This window comes from Lithobates pipiens, unplaced genomic scaffold, assembly GCF_037356315.1.
Source record: "Lithobates pipiens isolate NorthernLeopardFrog02 unplaced genomic scaffold, aLitPip1_a1.2 Scaffold_8, whole genome shotgun sequence".
NCBI lineage: Eukaryota > Metazoa > Chordata > Amphibia > Anura > Ranidae > Lithobates > Lithobates pipiens.
Genome location: NW_027507903.1, coordinates 92,196,300 through 92,212,023, shown reverse-complemented (window position 1 = coordinate 92,212,023; position 15,724 = coordinate 92,196,300). Strand labels below are relative to the sequence as shown.

Sequence of the window (15,724 nt, the reverse complement as noted above, 5' to 3'; positions counted from 1 at the left end):
TGCACAGCCTTCCCAGAAGAGTTGAAGCCCTTATAGCTGCAAATGGTGGGCCAACTCAATATTGAACCCTTTGGACTAGGACACCATTAAAGGTGTGTGTGTGTGTGTGTGTGTGTGTGTATGTATGTATATATATATATATATATATATATATATAATGTATGTGTGTATACATAAAGGCAGGCGTCCCAATACTTTTGGTAATATAGTGGATATCCCATTGGGGTTGATTTACTAAAGGCATTAGACTGCATTCTGCAAGTGCAGCTGTCCGAAACTTAGTAAATGAGGGGGAGCTGTGCTGATGTCCCTCATCCAATCATATACAAGCAAAAATGCATTTTTTTTTATTTTTTTATTATTCTCCTTGAATGTGATTGGGTATTATTTGTAAAGTAAAGCTTAACCTCATTTACTAAGCTCTGGAGAAGGTGCACCGTTTATTTTCCTGTAGTAAATCAGCCCCTTAGCCCCATGGAGTGCAGATATCAGTGCTCTGTATAGAGATCAGTGTAATGTATAGGAGTGTGTGTCCTAAGATGATGTGAGCGTCTCCAGTATCAGGGATCAGCAGAGTGGGCGGGATTAGCGCTCTGAACCTATAAGGAGGTGGATAGAGGAGACCAATCAGCGGCCGCCTTCCTTCCTTGCTCTTTAAGTAATGGGGCGGAGGAGGAGATGAGTGCAGAGATCGTGGTGATCGGATCGGAGGGATGATGTCCGGGGAGGATCCGCACACCTTCTATCAGCTCCTTCCAAAAGTGGTGAGATCCTCCACATTACTCTCTATATTATTACACCTTCCTACGGCTCCGCCCACACACCGAGGGCACCAATCAGGATTTGTGTCCTGGAAGTAGGGGTGGGGGATTGTGTGTGTGTCGGGCTGCCATTGGTGTGTGTACAGCGCTGGACTCTGCAGATCATCCTCTTATAGAAGGGGATGATCTATAGAGATCGGATCCCTCTCCTCTCATCAGCCTGTAATATCCAATGAAGGAGAGAGAGAACACAGAGCATGCAGAACTGTCATCACAGTGCAGGAGGAGTCAGAACTAATGACAGCATTTCATTGGCTGCAGGTGGCAAGTGGGCGTTCCCATCTGTTCACTATACCTGAACACCAATTCCTGCTCATATTTATTTGTGCTTTTTTTTTATTTTTTTTTTGCGTTAAAGTGGAGTTCCACCCAAAAATTTTACTTCCGCTCTTTTCCAGTTCCTCCTCCTCCGGTGTCGCAATTCGCACCTTTCAGGGGGGAGGGGAGAGCATATACCTGTCTAATACAGGTATTTTGCTCCCACTTCCGGGCATAGATACCCATGCCACCCGCAGGTATCTACACCACTTCCGGCGCCTTCTCTCTTCCCCAGAAGACAGCAGGGACCAGTAGGATAGCGCAGTGTGAATCGCGCATGGGAAGTAGGGAACCAGGAAGTGAAGCCGCAAGGCTTTACTTCCTGGTTTCCTTACCGAAGATGGTGGCGGCGGTGTAACGACATATTCGGCGACCCATCACAGTTTGCTACGAAAGTGACGTTCCGTCGCCACCATCTTACTACACCCCACACTCATCCACAGTAAGGATACACTAAGAAGGGGGAAAGCGGACATGTTGGTACACCCACCGGAATGTTGCATTTAGACGTATTCATAACAGTAAAGTGAGTTTCTATAGTGAAATACAGTACTTAGAACTCCGTCTGACTGCTTACACGGTGGGTGTAACAACATGTCCGCTTCCCCCCTTCTTAGTGTGTCATTCCTGTGGACAAGTGTGGGGGGTAGCAAGATGGCGGCGACTGAATGTCACTTCCGTAGCAAACTGCAACGGGTTACAGCGGCACCCGACAGCCGAGGGATAGATCCGCCCCGCTCCCTCCTCTTTGGCCGTGATTGACAGCCAATGGCTCCTGCTGCTGTGTTTTAGCCAATGAGAAGGGGAGAGACCCAGGAGAGCTTCTGCTCTTGTGCACATCCCTGAATTGAGAGGGGTCTCAGGTGAGTATTAGGAGAGGCTGAGAGGGGGGAAGGTACCTTCATGCATAGAATGTAAGAAAGGAAATAAACCTTCAGACTTTACATCCACTTGAAATTCCTGCTGAAGCCACAAAACAAGTCATCTCTGCCACAGCATGTGTACACCCTCAACCTTGGCCTCTGCAACTGTGCAGCTGCGCAGGGTGGTAAATGCACAGCTCAACTGCAGAGTTTTATAGCCCCCCTCCCCCACAACCTCTAATGGGAGCGAGCCCTTAAAGTGGTAGTAATAGCTAACTATAAGTGCTATTACAAAAGTCTATTTCTCCCTTCTCCTACTTGTCCTGCATTAAAAAGATCTGTGTACTTACCTGTTTTAATTCAGTCCAGTCTAGTCATGTTATCCAGCCTGACAACTGCTCTGTATTCCTGGAACCATGATATCACCCTCTAGCTCTCATTGTTCTCCAATGTTGTCGGCAATCCCTCCTCTCCCCTGCAGCAGCCACTATCTGGCATAGGGGCGCTCAAACTGCAGGATCGAGTGACCGTACTGGTGTGGATTTAAAAACAGGTAAGTACTCAGATCTTTTTCTACAGACTAAGCAGTCATAGGTAGGAGGAGGGGCGCAGCGGTTTTAGGAATACAGTAATACCTCGGATTGCGAGTAACGTGGTTTACGAGCGTTTCACAATACGACTTATTTTTTTTAAATCCTGACTCGCTTTGCAAGCAGGATTCAAGCCTCTGGGGTGTGCAGTGCCACATTTGGCCAGAAGTGTGGCGGTAACGGTGAAACTTTGAGCCGCTCGGAGACACTTCCCATTCCCAAGTGTCTCCGAGCCTTTCCAAATGTTTCCGAATGTCTCCAGCGCCCCCCCCCCCCCCCCACCTCTGGTTACATGTGGTACTGCATGCACTAGCAGTGCCACTGGAACAGATTATCTGAGTTTCCATTATTTTCTATGAGGAAACTCGCTTTGATATACAAGTGCTTTGGATTACAAGCATTCTCCTGGAGCGAATTATGCTCGTAATCCAAGATACCACTGTACTTATAGTTGACCTTATCTTCCACTTTTCAGGCCCCATTCACACATGTTCACACACAACTCTGAATGCCTGTGTGTTTTTTTTGTTAGTATCCCAAGAGACATTTCACATTGAAATACCATGCCACAATCCTGAGCCAACAGCTTGGCACACAGTTGCAGCACAGTGCCATTGATGTCAGTGGGCGCATTTGGCAAATGGCACCACCTGCTAAACATCACATGTTGAAGGCAATTTACAGCACGCTGAAGTGGCTGCAAAAAATGTGCACGAGCCTAAGCGGCCACCATTAGCAGGATTTGGCCACGTTTCAGCCACGTATTGCCAGCACAAGTCGCTTGCTCCTCCATACCCTGAGGCCGTATTCACACATTAGTGCTTTCTAAACGCGTGAAAAAGGTCTGTCACACGTGTGTTTCCATTCACTGTTAATGGCACCCTAAACATGTGCACATTTGTTGTGTGAAAAAACAGGCATCAAACATGGAAAAACGCACATTGAAATTGATGGGCTGCCCTATGCATATGGTGTAAAAATGCAGTGCGATTTTGTGTGCGTTTTCAAAATGCAAAATGTGAATGCAGCCTTCTCCTTGTTGCTAGAGGCTGGAAGCAGTTGCAGGGGAGAGAAGGTAAGTGTGCTGCTGCAGGGGCTGGCATTAAATTGCTTTGCCTTCTATAGCTTTTACTGAAACACAAAAGATGGAAAATCTACTTTCCTTACCCCCATCACAATGCTTCAAGTGAGATAAACTGCAGAACTTTCAACCAAACAGTGACCTTGTGTAATGGCCTTGCCTGCCCAGCCTATCTCTCTTCAAGCATCAGACATGTCTCAGCAATGGGAGTGGAATGTTTGTAATCTTCAATAGGAAGAGCAACACACACTTGAACTCTAATACCACCAGTGCTTCTATAAAAACACCAAAGATGCTGTATCCAAAATGCAATATAAGCACTTAGTATATACACTTACTGGCCACTTAATTAGGTAGACCTGATCAAATTTCTTATCAGCCAATCACATGGCAGCAATTTAATGCATTTAGGCATCTAGATGTGGTGAAGACGACTTGCTGAAGTTCAAACCGAGCATCAGAATGGGGAAGAAAAGTGATTTAAGTGACTTTGAACATGGCGTGGTTGTTGGTGCCAGATGGGCTGGTCTAGTATTTGAAAGAAAACTGCTGATCTACTGGGATTTTCACGCACAATCATCTCTAGGTTTTAGAGAATGTTGGGAAAAAGAGAAAATATCCAGTAGGCGGCAGTTGTGTGGATGAAAATTCCTGGTTGATGTCAGAGAAGACAGACTGGTTCAAGATGATAGAAAGGCAACAGTAAAGCCGCATACACACGATCAGACTTTCCGACGGGAAATGTTCGATGACAGGCTGTTGGCGGTAACTCCGACCGTTTGTACGCTCCATCGGACAATTGTAGTCGGATTTTCCGCGGGCAAATGTTGGATGGTTTTAAAATTTTCTGCGGACAAATGTCTGTTGTCGGATTTTCCGACAAAAGTCCAAAGTACAGGCACGCATGCTCGGAAGCAAGGACAAGCCAGAAGCGTTCGGTCTTGTAAACAAGCGTTCGTAATGGAGAATTAATATTTGTGATGCGGCAAATTATGAAATCTCAAAATGCAGCGCACAATTCTCTTCTTCGTTAATGGGATAATAATGAAGCTGCTTTGCTGGTGATACTGATGGTTATTGCAAACTAATTTTCAAAGGCTTTTTTTTCTAGTGATATGAAGAATAGTATTATTATTATTATTTAGGCAAATTACCACAACATCATTATCCTGTAGTTTATAAGATCAAAGATACAACTATGTTGGTGTCCCTTGTTAATTTTACATTGTATTTTTTAAAATGTAACTGCCTACTCCCAAACTGTCATTTGAAGTAAAACACATAGCCAAGTATTATTCTCCACAATTTGTTTACTGTGCATTAAAAAAAGAAAAATAAATACAATTAGGCATGATATCTGCCAATAGAACTTAACCAAAAAGTTCATTCTATGCATCCAAAAATATAGAAAATATACCAAATCAAATCATTATTCAACCAAAAAATAACGTCAAAGCAATAACTCCAAGGCCAATAATAAATAACAAGTTATCTCCTCCGATTCCACAACATGGCTGGTTGATGAACCCGTTCAGAAACGAAATGAAAAGTGCGAATCAACACTCACCAAACTTCTACTAACACGAAATTAGCAAAAGGAGCCCAAAGGGTGGCGCTAAAGAGCTGAAAAACAAAGTAGTACGTCACTACGTTCATATTTGTTGGCCAACAATTGTGTGGCTGTGTGTATGCAAGACAAGTCTGGGCCAACGCCCTTCAGACAAAAGACACGGTTTTGTTGGCCAACAATCCGATCGTGTGTATGAGGCTTTACTCAAATAACCATGTGTTACAACCAATGTATGCAGAATACCATCTCTGAATGCAAAACATATTGAACCTTGAAGCAGATGGGCTACAGCAGCAGAAGACCACATCGGGTGCCACTCTTGTCTACTAAGAACAGGAAACAGAGGCTAGAATTCGCACAGGCTCCCCAAAATAGGACAATAGAAGATTGGAAAAATGTTGTCTGGTCTGATGAGTCTTGATTTCAGCTGCACAATTCAGATGGTAGGGTCAGAATTTGGAGTAAACAACATGAAAGCATGGATCCATCCTGCCTTGTATCAATGGTTCAGGCTGGTGGTGGTGGTGTAATGGGGTGGGGGATATTTTCTTGGCACACTTTGGGCCCAGAAAGGAGGTCCAACCCTGGTACTAGTAAGGTGTACCCAATAAAGCTGCACCCCCTTCCCCAGGTCTCTAAGATTCTTGATGTAAAGGGAAATGCTGACGGGAACAGTTGGTGTAAGGGGGCACTCTTATGAGAACAGGTGATGTAAGAGGGCACTCGGATGGGAACAGTTGGTGTAAGGGGGCACTCTGATGGGAACAGTTGGTGTAAGGGGGCACTCTTATGAGAACAGTTGATGTAAGAGGGCACTCGGATGGGAACAGTTGGTGTAAGGGGGCACTCTGATGGGAACAGTTGGTGTAAGGGGGCACTCTGATGGGAACAGTTTATGTAAGGGGGCACTCTGATGGGAACAGTTGATGTAAGGGGCCGTCTTACAGGAACAGTTGATGTAAGGGGCCGTCTTACAGGAACAGTTGATGTAAGGGGGCACTCTGATGGGGACAGTTGGTGTAAGGTTGCACTCTGATGGGGACAGTGGATGTAAGGGGGCACTCTGATGGGGACAGTTGGTGTAAGCGGGCACTCTGATGGGAACAGTTGGTGTAAGGGGGCACTCTGATGGGGACAGTTGGTGTAAGGGGGCACTCTGATGGGAACAGTTGATGTAAGGGGGCACTCTGATGGGAACAGTTGGTGTAAGGGGGCACTCTGATGGGAACAGTTGGTGTAAGGGGGCACTCTGATGGGAACAGTTTATGTAAGGGGGCACTCTGATGGGAACAGTTGATGTAAGGGGGCACTCTGATGGGAACAGTTGGTGTAAGGGGGCACTCTGATGGGAACAGCTGATGTAAGGGGCCGTCTTACAGGAAGAGTTGATGTAAGGGGCCGTCTTACAGGAACAGTTGATGTAAGGGGGCACTCTGATGGGGACAGTTGGTGTAAGGGGGCACTCTGATGGGGACAGTTGGTGTAAGGGGGCACTCTGATGGGAACAGTTGGTGTAAGGGGGCACTCTGATGGGGACAGTTGGTGTAAGGGGGCACTCTGATGGGGACAGTTGGTGTAAGGGGGCACTCTGATGGGGACAGTTGGTGTAAGGGGGCACTGTGATGGGGACAGTTGGTGTAAGGGGGCACTCTGATGGGGACAGTGGATGTAAGGGGGCACTCTGATGGGGACAGTTGGTGTAAGGGGGCACTCTGATGGGGACAGTTGGTGTAAGGGGGCACTCTGATGGGGACAGTTGGTGTAAGGGGGCACTCTGATGGGAACAGTTTATGTAAGGGGGCACTCTGATGGGAACAGTTGATGTAAGGGGGCACTCTGATGGGAACAGTTGGTGTAAGGGGGCACTCTGATGGGAACAGTTGATGTAAGGGGCCGTCTTACAGGAACAGTTGATGTAAGGGGCCGTCTTACAGGAACAGTTGATGTAAGGGGGCACTCTGATGGGAACAGTTGGTGTAAGGGGGCACTCTGATGGGGACAGTTGGTGTAAGGGGGCACTCTGATGGGGACAGTTGGTGTAAGGGGGCACTCTGATGGGGACAGTTGGTGTAAGGGGGCACTCTGATGGGGACAGTTGGTGTAAGGGGGCACTCTGATGGGGACAGTTGGTGTAAGGGGGCACTCTGATGGGGACAGTGGATGTAAGGGGGCACTCTGATGGGGACAGTGGATGTAAGGGGGCACTCTGATGGGAACAGTTGGTGTAAGGGGGCACTCTGATGGGGACAGTTGGTGTAAGGGGGCACTCTGATGGGAACAGTTTATGTAAGGGGCACTCTGATGGGAACAGTTGATGTAAGGGGGCACTCTGATGGGAACAGTTGGTGTAAGGGGGCACTCTGATGGGAACAGTTGGTGTAAGGGGGCACTCTGATGGGAACAGTTGGCGTAAGGGGGCACTCTGATGGGAACAGTTGATGTAAGGGAGCACGCTTACAGGAACAGTTGATGTAAGAGGGCACTCTAATGGGAACAGTTGGGGGTGGTGACATCCCCTCCCACAGCTTCGGAAAGCGTTCCTGCGGCATAAGAGCTACTCAGATCAGTTTCATGATAAAGCCGGTTGCCGGCAGAAAAAAATAGTACCGGGGTCAAAGCTGATATCTTAAACCATAATCCCGGTAAAAATGAATGAAATCGCGTTTTCAGTTTGTGCTTCTCAGGGATCAAGTTAACATTTGGTGATCTCTATTTTTGTTGTAGGAGCTCCATGCCCATCTAAATGGGTCAATAAGTTCTGCCACCATGAAGAAACTGTTGGCTCAAAAACCTCATCTTCAAGTCGAAAATGGGATGACCATGATAGAAAAGGGACAGAAAAGGACCTTAGAGGAGTATGTCTCTTTTCCAGTTTTGTTAAATGAATAGTATTTGTGCTGCATTGGTCTTCACTATGGGGGGTTATTTACGAAAGGCAAATCCACTTTGCACTACAAGTGCAAACTACAAGTGTAAAGTGCACTTGAAATTACACTGAAAGTGCACTTGGAAGTGCAGTCGCTGTAAATCTGAGGGGTAGATCTGAAATGAGGGGAAGCTCTGCTGATTTTATTATCCAATCATGTGAAAGCTAAAATGCTGTTTTTTATTTTCCTTGCATGTCCCCCTCGGATCTACAGCGACTTTATTACCAAGTGCAATTTCAAGTGCACTTGTACTGTAGTTTGCATTTGTAGCGCAAAGTGGATTTGCCTTTAATAAATAACCCCCTGTGTATCATTTTTTTATGATTCGTAGCTAAGAACACAGCGTTTTCTTTTTGTTATAGTTTACTGAATCTGATTGCTAAGACACTAAAAATGTATAATGTATGTCTGATTATAATTAGTTCACATTAGAGAACTATTGTTGCATTATGAAATATCTATATTTAGCGTTGCTACATTTACTTATATACAGAACTATAAATAGGAACTGCATTACTATGCAAATTTGATGTTAATGTCATTGTATTTTTTTACATCTCATTCATAATGCATTATAATTTGCTTTGCAGATGTTTTCAGATGTTTAAAATAATCCACCAGATAACGGACACAGCTGAAGATATATTATTGGTATATACATTTTATGGGTAGTATTTTATTGATTTATTTATTTTAGTTACTTATATAGTGCCATCAATTTACGCAGAGCTTTACATATACATTGTACATTCACATCAGTATTTTCACTTTTTTTGTGCTTCATCTATATTGGTCTCTATTGTTTGCTATGTGCGTTGAGCGTGCGTTGATCTGCATAGGCTATAATGGTCTATGATTGAGCCTTAAAACAGAACTGGGTTGTGTTGACTTTTTCCTGTTGATGTTTTGGCAACGCAGGTCACAAAAGATGTCATTAAGGAGTTTGCCGCGGACGGTGTTAAATATTTGGAGTTAAGAAGCACGCCGAGAGAGACCTCCACAGGTATACATCTTCTCTGCTGCTCTTTTGTTTGCACACCTATTCATATTATTATTGCCTATAAGGGTGTGAGCCTGATGATTGGGCAGCATGCTGGTGGGCATAAACCCCAACTGCCCTGCACCTATTGGGCTCCATCAGTGAGATCTTCAGCAAACACATCTGTGGAGTTTTCTGAGAGACCATAAGCCCTGGTTCACACAGATGCGATTTTGTATCAGGGTGGATAAAAATGGATGATTTAAAAAAAATCTATAAAAAAAATAGGATTTTGTTTATTTAAATCAATTTTTTTTTTTTAATCAAATGTATTTTAATGAAATGCTTTTGGAGTAAAAATGTATCTAAAGATAATTTTCTATTCAGGATTAATTTATAATTTTGTTCATTTAGCATGAAATATTCTGCAATATTTAAATTTTTGGTAAACTCATTCAATGAATTCAAGATAACATGCACTGCGTTGATGCATTTACACAATTTCACAGTAACCATGAGATAAAACAAAGTTCAGGAATATTCCTTTATCCAATTATTTTGCAAATCTATGTACACTACAAACTGTATGATTGAATCAGTTCTGATATTGTTGTTTTATTAACCTGACCACTTATTATTCTAAATAGGAAACCTTCATTTTGTTTGTAAATATTAAAAATTCTAACTACCAGCAAGAATAAGTGCTTATGTTTAAAGAGTACCTGTCATTTCAGATTCATCATGGCAGTGCCTGTTAGCGGGCATCCACTCACTTACTCTCTCACTTTGTTGCGTCACTGCCGCATCACCAGCCGTCCCATTAAAGTCAATGGGACTGTCAGTGAGACAACAGCGGGTCAGAGGAGGAGCTGCTGCAGGACAGAGATGACAGTTGCTCTTTAACCACTTCATTACCGGGCTATAGTCATATGATGTCCGGCAGATGGGATCTCCCATCCTGGGCGGGCATCATATGACGTCCTCAGTTTCTCGCTGCTCCAGCGGGCCCCCGGGGGCCCGCAGCGTGGCAATCGGGGATGAGATGTGCCCCTCGGGCACAACCCATCCCAGATCTGTGTAAAGAGCCAATAAAAAATGACTCTTTACCACATGACCGGCTGTGTCCGATCACAACCGGTCACATGTATTGCCTACGTGCACGGCGCTTATGCATGCCCCTAGGGCACGCACAGAGTGGCGATCGGGGATGAGGCTTGTCACCCTGACACAGCCCAACCCCGATCTCAGTAAAGAGCCAATGAAATTGGCTCTTTACCACATGGCTGGCTGTGTCCAATCACAGCCAGTCACAGAATTTCAACAAAACCGCGGTAACAAGATGTTATCGGTACCACTTACAGACCCCAGAGGACAGCTGCAGCATCGGTCTGGCAAGGTAAGTAGGATTTTCAAGAAAAATAACAAACCCATACTTCTCTTTTAAGTCAATGATTTTATGTTAATGCTTAATGATACAAGCACTGGTTCGTGAGTATATTCACCTCTGTTTTATTTATTAAAAACATTTATTAACCACTTCCGGACTGCCGCATGCCGATATACGTCCTAAATTTGACAGGGGATATTATTGTTATGGCAGCAGCTAGCTGCCATAACCCTGGTATCCTTGTGTTCAGCCGGCGGTCCGGTTTCTGATAAGAGTGGTCTCTCCGTGGCAAATTTGCTGCGAGATCACTTTTATCAGCGGCAGGAGGGGCGCCCCCTCCCCGCCTGCTCCCGCCGCGCTCCAGTGCCCTCCGCTGCTTACCGGATCCATCGGCAGTGGCGGTGGCAATCGGTTCTTCACCCTGGCTGGGCATGGAGAGGAGTGAGGGGAAGATGGCCCCCACCCATCTCCATAATAATGCAGGGCGGAAGCGTCGTCAAAACGTCACTTCCGCCCACAGCTCTTAAAGGGAAATTTAAAAAAAAAAAATTTTTTAAATGACAATTTTTTTATTTTTTTATTGCATTTCAGTGTAAATATGAGATCTGAGGTCTTTTTGACCCCAGATCTCTTATTTAAAAGGCCCTGTCAGGTTTTTTTTTTATTACAGGGGATGTTTACATTCCTTGTAATAGGAATAAAAGTGACACTCTTTTTTTTAAACAGTATAAAAATAAAAGGTAAAATAAATAAGATTTTTTAATTTTTTTTATTTTATTTAAATGCTTCCCGTCCCGCCAAGCTCGCGTGCAGAAGCGAACGCATACGTGAGTAGCGTCCGTATATGAAAATGGTGTTCAAACCACACATGTGAGGTATCGCCACGATTGGTAGAACGAGAGCAATCATTCTAGCCCTAGACCTCCTCTGTAACTTAAAACATGCAACCTGCAGAATTTTTTTAAACGTTGCCTATGGAGATTTTTAAGGGTAAAAGTTTGTCGCCATTCAACGAGCAGGGGCGCAATTTTAAAGCGTGACATGTTGGGTATCAATTTACTCGGCGTAACATTATCTTTCATAATATAAAAAAATGGGCTAACTTTACTGTTGTGTTATTTTTTCATTTAAAAAAGTGTAATTTTTCCCAAAAACGTGCGCAAATACGGTGTGACAGAAAGTATTGCAACAACTGCCATTTTATTCTCTAGGGTGTTAGAAAAAAAATGTATAACGTTTGGGAGTTGTAAGTAATTTTCTAGCAAAAAAAAAACTGTTTTTAACTTGTAAACAACATATCTCAAAAAGAGGCTCAGCCCTTAAGTGGTTAAGGATAATTAGGCAGATGTGCCCTCTGTATTCTTCTAAGCATGAGATATGCATACTTACACTGGTCCAAGCTGCACCAATGTAAGTATGCAATAAAGATCATATCTGGAGTTCAACCTTTAAAGTGTAAGTTCGCCTTTACACAAAATCTGTAACGTGAACTTACACTGGACCACCCTCCCCACCCCACCACTCCGGTCCTGCTCCCGCTGTATCTGAGACCGGTGATCACCCGCTAAGAGACATTGTTTCGCCGCTTCACCGGTCCAGGCTTTTTCTCTTCTCCCCCCTGACGGGATGGGCTAGGGAGGTTCTGATTGGTTTTTGCTGTCCATGTGATGGCTCCGACCAATTAGAATGCCTCCTATATGTGCCTTTACAAGGTACGTTTAGTAGATTAAGCCGCAGGGACTTCAATTCCCTGGACCGGCAACCCGATGTCTCCTAGCGGGTGATCGCTGAACTCGGGTACAGCGGGACCGTTGGGGGGCGGTCCAGTGTAAGTTCACCTTACAGATTTTCTATAAAGGTGAACTTTTTTTTTAAATAAAAATCCTTATGTACAAGTCAAAGTTTACCAAAAACCCCGTTGGTGTGCCTCACCAGTCTCTTGTCCCTTGGATATGATATTTCATTAGCCATTTCCCTACACTGATAGAATACATATAACCTTATCATGCAGAGGTACCTCCTGGGGAATACAGACCCCGGTGGTTGTACCTGTGTAGTGAAAGATGTCAGTTATCAGCAGGTTTGGTTATGTACACTTGGTACACATTTTTTGCCATTTCTGTTATGATATATATATATATATATATATACTGCCCAGCTGGCTTATATACTTAGTGTTTGCATTCAGAGACATATACTATATTTTTCTATCTATCATACAAATGTTAATATATTATGGCTTTTCTTGCAGGGATGACAAAAGGAGTCTATGTAGAGACGGTGCTTGAAGGCATAAAACAATGTAAGGAGGAGGAAGTGGACATTGATGTGAGGTACGATTGTGTGTATGTTGGTGGCTAACTTCCCTTATTCACTAAGGTTTTATTACATTAATAATAAATCACAAAACGCTGACACTGATTGTAATATCATATTTTCAGAATTAACATTTACTGATCAAATTAAAGCAGAACTGAGCACCACAAACCCAAAACGCAATTTCATTTATTTTTAATATTCAATGTACTCAACCATCCATGTCTCAATGCTTGATTTTTGTTGAGAAATCACTGTAAACCCCCCCCCCCCCCCCCCCCAGCATTTCCAGTTGCGGCCTTTTAAGTAAGGGCAGATGATTCCTGTAACATTTATTGTCTCAAATCCATCTGCCCTTAGCTCAGGCCTGCAGGCAGGAGGGTGTTCTTAGCTCAGAAAAGCCCTTCTTCCAGATGAAAAAAAAAGAAAATGCCAGGGATGTATGACATCATTTTGACCTAGGCCAGAAACTAAGGAAGCAATGTAAAAAAATAAATAAAGTTCAAAACAAGTAAATATAATATGTGTGCCTATCTATTTACTAAGGCTAGCAGCATAGGGATTAAAAATAGTTAATATACTTACTTCGTTCCAAATATCCCTATATTTGGGACGGCACACAACACTTTTGCCTTTGGTTTTCATAGTTGCTGAACTGATTGAGAGAGTTTAGTTCTGCCATTTTTCAAGTGACTGAGAACAAGACTGTCTCTTCAAAGTTGGGACATGAGAAAGATATGACATGGGCAGTTCTAGTTTCTGTATCTCTACAGTTTTTGCTTTATGTACATGAAATATGATTGTGTGACACTGAAATGACCAAATCACCAGATGAGACATTAGATTAAAAATGTGCTTATAGGTTTTTTTTTTTTTAAATGTGTCGGGCAGAATTCTCTACTTGCTGTCTAAATGACGCAGTTCCTTCTTAATTTTGTTCAATGGCTCTTGTGTGTTTAGGTCCAGAGTACTGAGGTGCAGTGCCATATACTCATTTGTGTTTTGTTATGTCTAAGGCCCCATTCACACTTTGTGTAGCAGGAACTCACTCTCCCGCTCGCGATTTTACATAGAAACATAGAAAAGTGACGGCAGCAAAAGTAGTCCGTCGAGTCTGCCCATTTTTTTTTGGTTTTTGTTTTTTCATCAACCTTGTTGTCTGACTATGGGCTTATGTTTATAGCAAGCATGTTTGAAGCCGTTTACTGTTGACTGTCCCACTACCTCTGTTGGTAGTTTATTCCAATCATGTTTAGGGGCGGCACAGTGGTGTAGTGGTTAGCACTCTCACCTAGCAGTAAAAAGGGTAGCTGGTTTGAATCCCAACCATGACTCTACCTGCCTGGAGTTTGCATGTTCTCCCTGTGCCTGTGTGGGTTTCCTCCAGGTACTCCGGTTTCCTCCCACACTCCAAAGACATGCTGGTAGGTTAACCACTTTCAGACCGGACCATTTTGCTGGTAAATGACCAGAGGTCTTTTTACACTTTGGCACTGCGCTGCTTTAACTGGTAATTGCGCGGTCATGCAATGTTGTACCCAAACAAAATTTGCGTCCTTTTCTTCCCACAAATAGAGCTTTCTTTTGATGGTATTTGATTGCCTCTGCGATTTTTATTTTTTGCGATATAAACGTAAAAAGACCGCAAATTTTGAAAAAAAATGATATTTTCTACTTTTTGTTATTAGAAAAATCCAATAAACTCAATTTTAGTCATACATTTAGGACAAAATGTATTCAGCCACATGTCTTTGGTAAAAAAAAAGTCAATAATTGTATATTTATTGGTTTGCGCAAAAGTTGTCACATCTACAAACTAAGGTACGTTTTCTGGAATTTACGCAGCTTTTAGTTTACGACTGCCTATCTCATTTCTTGAGGTGCTAAAATGACAGGGCAGTACAAAACCCCCCCAAATGACCCCATTTTGGAAAGTAGACCCCCTAAGGAAATTGATAAGAGGCATGTTGAGCCCATTGAATATTTTATTTTTTTGCCTCAAGCGATTGAATAATGACAAAAAAAAAATTTTTTTTTTTTTTTACACAAAGTTGTCACTAAATGATATATTGCTCACACATGCTATGGGCGTATGTGAAATGACACCCCAAAATAAATTCTGCTGCTTCTCCTGAGTACGGGGATACCACATATGTGGGACTTTTTGGGAGCCTAGCCGCGTACAGGGCCCCGAAAACCAAGCACCGCCTTCAGGCTTTCTAAGGGCGTAAATTTTTGATTTCACGCCTCACTACCTATTACAGTTTTGAAGGCCATAAAATGCCAAGATGGCACAAAACCCCCACAAATGACCCCATTTTAGAAAGTAGACACCCCAAGCTATTTGCTGAGAGGCATGTTGAGTCCATGGAATATTTTATATTTTGCCACAAGTTGCGGGAAAATTACAAACTTTTTTTTTTTTTTTTTTTTTTTCACAAAGTTGTCACTAAATGATATATTGCTCATGCATGCCATGGGCATATGTGAAATGACACCCCAAAATAAATTCTGCTGCTTCTCCTGAGTACGGGGATACCACATATGTGGGACTTTTTGGGAGCCTAGCCGCGTACGGGGCCCCGAAAACCAAGCACCGCCTTCAGGCTTTCTAAGGGCGTAATTTTTTGAGTTCACTTCTCACTACCTATTACAGTTTTGAAGGCCATAAAATGCCAAGATGGCACAAAACCCCCACAAATGACCCCATTTTAGAAAGTAGACACCCCAAGCTATTTGCTGAGAGGCATGTTGAGTCCATGGAATATTTTATATTTTGCCACAAGTTGCGGGAAAATTACAAACTTTTTTTTTTTTTCACAAAGTTGTCACTAAATGATATATTGCTCACGCATGCCATGGGCATATGTGA

At 43.4% G+C, this 15,724-nt stretch overlaps 1 protein-coding gene across 1 annotated transcript in view; it reads left to right on the top strand.

Moving 5' to 3' along the window:
• The first annotated feature begins 609 nt into the window (after positions 1-609).
• Positions 610-15,724, top strand: part of MAPDA (N6-Methyl-AMP deaminase) — a 64,934-nt gene continuing 49,819 nt past the window's right edge. The window contains exons 1-5 of the mRNA XM_077474279.1: positions 610-764; positions 7,968-8,098; positions 8,761-8,821; positions 9,089-9,173; positions 12,788-12,869. Coding sequence (XP_077330405.1) covers positions 714-764; positions 7,968-8,098; positions 8,761-8,821; positions 9,089-9,173; positions 12,788-12,869 — 410 coding nt within the window. The 5' untranslated portion in view covers positions 610-713. The remainder of the gene's footprint in view (positions 765-7,967; positions 8,099-8,760; positions 8,822-9,088; positions 9,174-12,787; positions 12,870-15,724) is intronic.